The sequence below is a fragment of the Penaeus chinensis genome, chromosome 11, assembly GCF_019202785.1.
Source record: "Penaeus chinensis breed Huanghai No. 1 chromosome 11, ASM1920278v2, whole genome shotgun sequence".
NCBI lineage: Eukaryota > Metazoa > Arthropoda > Malacostraca > Decapoda > Penaeidae > Penaeus > Penaeus chinensis.
This window is the reverse complement of record NC_061829.1, coordinates 10,929,846-10,935,270: the sequence shown is the minus strand read 5'-3', so window position 1 is coordinate 10,935,270 and position 5,425 is coordinate 10,929,846. Positions and strand designations below refer to the sequence as shown.

Below are 5,425 nucleotides of genomic sequence, written 5' to 3'. Positions count from 1 at the left end.
TCTTTTGGTGGAGAGATAACTAGTAAGAAAAAAGTTATCAGTTCTATACCAAAACCAACCTGGACATTATGAAAGAAATTCACATTCACAATCATTCATACAATGATTGACAAAAGTATGAACCTTTGTGCTGCTGCTGCTAATCAGAGCATGAACCGATCCTTTTTCCAGCAAAATAGTTTTATTTCATTATTATGAAAATATGTGAAATCCGGTATACAATTCTTGCTTGTTTGTATCTTTTTAATCCTCCATAATGAAAAATGCTGACTGTAAGGAAATGTTTGCAGGAAATGAAAGTCCATATTTATAAATTCTTATTATTAGGACATACTGTACAAATAAAATAGACATTTTTACACTACCACCTCCAGCAGTACTTCTTCCTCAAGTGTTTGAATGTTTCTATCCATGACAAATTCAACGTTTATTTCTAATAGCTTGAAAACAAACCTCATAGAAACTCTTTACAGGAAGGCAAACTTAGCAGAATTTCAGACTGGTTCATTTACCCTGAAGTGCCAAACTGAAATCCTACTTAGGTGCTCTTAATGCTTTAAATATTACAATCAAAATCTTGAAGGAGGGGGGGGGGGGTGTCTAGCAGTCTCCAGTTGTTATCATTAGTTCAAAAGTAATGGGTAATAAATATATATCATCATGGCTGTAATAATTTAAAAGGTTTTCCTGCAACTAGACAACCAGCTACCCTCATTAATATTTTTTTTTTAACTAATTAAATTTATTTAACACAAACTGCCATGACACCCTTATCCATGAAACTTGTTACTCGCTTCTTTCTTCACTGCGGCAATGCACTTGGCCATAGTTGGGGAGGCTCTGGTAACAGAATTGGTCATGTAGTAGTCCTCCAGCTTCTTCAAGGGAACGTCCAGAGGAGCCGCATCAAAGTTCGCTTTCACCAGCTAAGATGAGAAATACACATATATATTTATATATACACAAACATTAAAAATAATAATAATGAAAAAAAAAAGTAAATAATTAAATAAATAAAATATTACAATCACATATTTTAATTTTATGACAAAGTAATAGAAAAGGAAGACTGCTCTGGTCTACCATATAAAAAGATGTAAAAAGGTATGATGAGAAAGAATTACTAATTCCACAATACAGTATTTGAAGGGCATGTTATCATATCACATCATATAATTTTGAGGAAGATGATGAAGGCAAAAGCTAACTGTTTACTATAAAGTCTATATTATTTTATAAAAAAAAGTTTCATGTGACGATATCATGTCTAATACCTTACTAAATGAATTAATAAGATAAAGGAGGAGACAACTACATTGTAAATGTGTAAAAATGCCAGCAATATGGGCAATTTATGCCTTTGCAATGCAAGGATACTTATGAACTTGGTTAAACTGAACAATTAATGCAATTATTGAAAGTACATATACCTTTGATATCTAATGTAAAATAAAAATTGTATAAATGTAAAAATAATAATCTATCAATGTTATTTATAGTGTTACAAATGTACTTTATATACCTCTTGACGATAAGTACCCCAAAGAAAATGAATACTGTTACTGGCCCACTATTCCTAAGGGATGAGATAAAACTCATGAAGATAAATATAAATCCTTCTGGACTAAAACACCTTTCATGTTCTAACTTTGGCAGAAGATGGGAGGTTGCCCAGGACCAATAGGGCATCTGCCATAACTGATGTAAATGGAAGATAGGAAACTAGTCTACTACAACCATGCAACACAAGAATGATCTTACTCCACAGTCAGAGCATGAATGAATGAAAAAGAGTACAATGAAAAGTGTGGTTACCTTTGCAAGTGCTGATGCCTGTGCAAAGTAGTTGGCCTCCTCGACATCTCCGTACCTCACCAAGTTGGGCGAGACTTCCGCCATGCGATGGCGCACCTCATTTAGGGTATCGTAAGGAAGTGTAGCTCCTACAATCTGAAAAGAAAAAACAAAAGGTCCATTGATAGCAATCTGAAGAAAAGGAAGAAAACATATTCCAACATTCATAATGAGAGCATAATATGAAACAGTGATTTAATATACACATCTTTCAGAAATAAAGAGCAATTAAACTATATAACTGCAAACACTACATCAGTTAATTCCCTTGAATTTCCTCACAAAATCATTCTCCTTCTCAACTCTTGATAGCATAAACATTAACTTAAAAATAAAAGCAAACTTTTGTTAAATCATCATCTCCAATTTGAAATATAATAGTACTAGTAGTAGTATTAGTAGTAGCAGTAACAATTACAACAACATAACTGTAGTAACAGTAACTACTACTACAACTATAAAATATAGTATTAATAATAAAATACAGTATCAATAATACAATACAATAATAATAAAATAATTGAATAAAAAAATATAACATTATAGTACTAGTACTAGCACTAGTAATAGTACTACTAGTAGTAGTAACAGCAATGGTGGTGGTACTACTACTACCACCACCACTACCAACAACCTTGAAAAGAAAACTAAAAATTATTGTCAGCAAAATTTTGTATAACCTAAATATAAAATAACTTACAGAATATCCCATCACAAAGTTACTTTTCTTAAACTTTCTCTCCTTTTCCCCTCACAGACACCCTACCTCAGACAGAGCTCTGATGATCTTCCAGTCAACACGGGCCATGCCTGGTGGAACCAACGCTGCCTTGGTCTGCTGGGCACGTCCCTCCATATTGACGTAGGTTGCTGTCTTCTCAGTGTAAGCTGCACCTGGCAGGACCACGTCGGCAATGGTCGCTCCATGGTCTCCATGGTGACCCTATATTTGAGGGAATGTGATATTTTCTCTTAAGAGTTTATAGTTTGACACCACAGAGATATGAAAAAAGCTGAAACACTATATATCAACTTCAAAATATTTTAGAAAAACTGTGAAGCTCAATACTATGTTCTGCTTAACTTTTTTACTATACATACATATTCTCCTTCTTTACCAAAGCTATCAGTTGCCAAGGGATGAAGAAACATGAATCTCCTTACCTGGTAAATAATGATTGTGTCCTTTGGCAGGTCCTCCCGGGTAATGGCACCCTCATCTGCTCCAAGTAGGAAGAGCACCTTGGGAGGGTTATTGCGAATATCTGCCACTCCTGGAGTATAGCCAAGGTCGAGGGCAGCCACCTGTGACGCTACCTGCTGTAGGACATTCAACACACGCCATTCTCCTTCACAACCACTGCGCAGCTGAGGATAATATTGGAGTTGATTGGTTGTATAGAGAATACATATAATTTGCCCAATCAAAAAATTATCACAAGGTTAACAACCACTTCAATTAATCCACATAAGTATTAAATATTCACAAAATTCATTTACTTTTTTAATCAACATATGAACAAAACTCAGTAACTCACTCATTTCCTCACTTTCATCCTCCCTCCCTCCCTCCCTCATATTATTTCCCAAAGATATGTTTCAAGTATAACTTGACCAACCATTTTCAATGGCTTTTGAAGTAAAAAAACTACCATTATCAATATCTCAATCTCTCTTTTCCATTTCTAAGCCTTTACCTTCTGAGAAAGCTGTACCAGCTGTGCATGGAGGGCACCACCATCCTCTCGGGACAAAGCATTGGTGCCAACAACAATCATGGGCTTCTTTGCAGCAGCCAACTTCTCCGAGAAGGGATGAGTTCCATTCAGGAGGCTGTTCACAATCTTTACATCATCACCAAGGTGCTGTAACCAAGTATGAAGGTCTATTAGTGAAAAAAATGAAGGCAATACTCATCTTCTAAGCATCAGACCAAATACCACAGTCTACTTTCTATGTCCTTGTGTCTTGCATTGTAATTATGGGAATAACAGTATAAATGACTGATGCAGTTGCAAAATTATTAAAATTATGAAAGAGGAAAAATGTACACTAAAATAGTAAAATAATAATGGTAATAATAATAATAATAAAACTTTGGCAATAAAATATAAGAAAAGCATAAAGTGTAATGAAAGTGCAAACTTATATAAGAAAATGCAATGAAAAAAATAGTTTAAGAACAATAGGAACCACCTTTACTAATAGAAGGAGCAAATGAATGACTCACCTCATAGTCATAGGTGAGGTTCACCTTGGGTCCGATCATTGCAACATCAAGCTCATTGTGTACCCAGGCTTTCCTAACACGGGCGTTGAAAAGTGCTGCCTCAAACCGGGGATTGGTGCCAACGAACAAAACCAAGTCAGCTTCTTCTACACCGACAATTTTTGTGTTGAGCAGGTAAGAGGATCGCAGGTCAGTACCAGTTCCAGCATCAGGGAAGACCTGAAAGAAAAATTTATAAATGAGAGAGTGAGTGGAGATTTAAAAATGAATGTGTCCATGGTCGTAAGTTTGGAAGGTTAGTAGAAATTTTCTATTCATGAAAAAACACATTTGTGTCCACTGATGCACACGTATAGACTGGTGACAACATCTGAGAAGCATCTTTTCATGGATAAAAAACATACCAGCTAGTTACTGAAACCTGAATTAGCATCTTTCCCTATCCTTTTACCCATACTTTCAATCTGTGAAAGAATATTTCCATTGGTAACCTCACCTCCTCAGTGCAAACAGACTCTCCACCAAGTCTGTTAACCATGTCCTTAAGAGCAATCAGTGATTCAGCATCAACCAGTCCTGAAAAGACACAAATGATTAGAACAGCCATACTTCTTTTATGAAACACTGTCTATACTTGCAGCTGTTTTTTTTTAAACTACATAGGAAAAAAAGAAATAGAGGAAAAATGAAATGGGAAAAAAAAAAAAAGTAGAAGCCTGAAGCAGATTTATGCATGAAAGTCTTGCAAAAATGAAAGAATGAACAGAGAGAAAGAACAAGAGCATATAAAACCACAAAGAAAAATATTTAGAAGAAAACTTTACCTCCAGCAATGGCAGCAACAGAGCCATTGGCTGCTTTCAGAGCCTTTCCTGCCACAATAAGTGCATCTTCCCACTCACAAGGACGGAGCTCTCCGGCAGAGTCCTTTACCATGGGGTGAATCAAACGCTGGCGCTTCAACCCATCAATGGCAAACCGTGACTTATCAGACAGCCATTCCTCATTGATCTCCTGTAAGCAAGATGTTAAGTGCCAAATTATTCTAAATCTCTTGGATGTGAAGCCACTTATATTATGGGTAGTTCCTGGACATCCTTCCACCTAAGTTACAATACCAGTGTTATTGTCTATTGTGACTTCTAGTTTACACACTGTCACCTCCCAATATGGATACTGTGTAAAACGGGTGGAAATAACAAACTCAAATAATAATTTACAGCCCTTCAGGTAAATGAAAATCATTTATAAAGTTGATGTACAAAGTTTGGAAATATATGATGCTCACATACATCAATAGCATTTGAATGAATCAAAATGTATGTATTTTTTTGCCATTAA

The 5,425-nt window shown here is 35.6% G+C and overlaps 1 protein-coding gene across 1 annotated transcript in view; it reads right to left on the bottom strand.

The window, feature by feature from the left end:
• Window positions 1-306: 306 nt before the first annotated feature.
• Window positions 307-5,425, bottom strand: part of LOC125030402 (NADH-ubiquinone oxidoreductase 75 kDa subunit, mitochondrial-like) — a 10,084-nt gene continuing 4,965 nt past the window's right edge. Inside the window, exons 4-11 of the mRNA XM_047620436.1 lie at window positions 4,909-5,098; window positions 4,581-4,660; window positions 4,085-4,303; window positions 3,552-3,719; window positions 3,019-3,222; window positions 2,621-2,797; window positions 1,816-1,950; window positions 307-926 (exon numbers count right to left, since the gene is read on the bottom strand). Coding sequence (XP_047476392.1) covers window positions 771-926; window positions 1,816-1,950; window positions 2,621-2,797; window positions 3,019-3,222; window positions 3,552-3,719; window positions 4,085-4,303; window positions 4,581-4,660; window positions 4,909-5,098 — 1,329 coding nt within the window. The 3' untranslated portion in view covers window positions 307-770. The remainder of the gene's footprint in view (window positions 927-1,815; window positions 1,951-2,620; window positions 2,798-3,018; window positions 3,223-3,551; window positions 3,720-4,084; window positions 4,304-4,580; window positions 4,661-4,908; window positions 5,099-5,425) is intronic.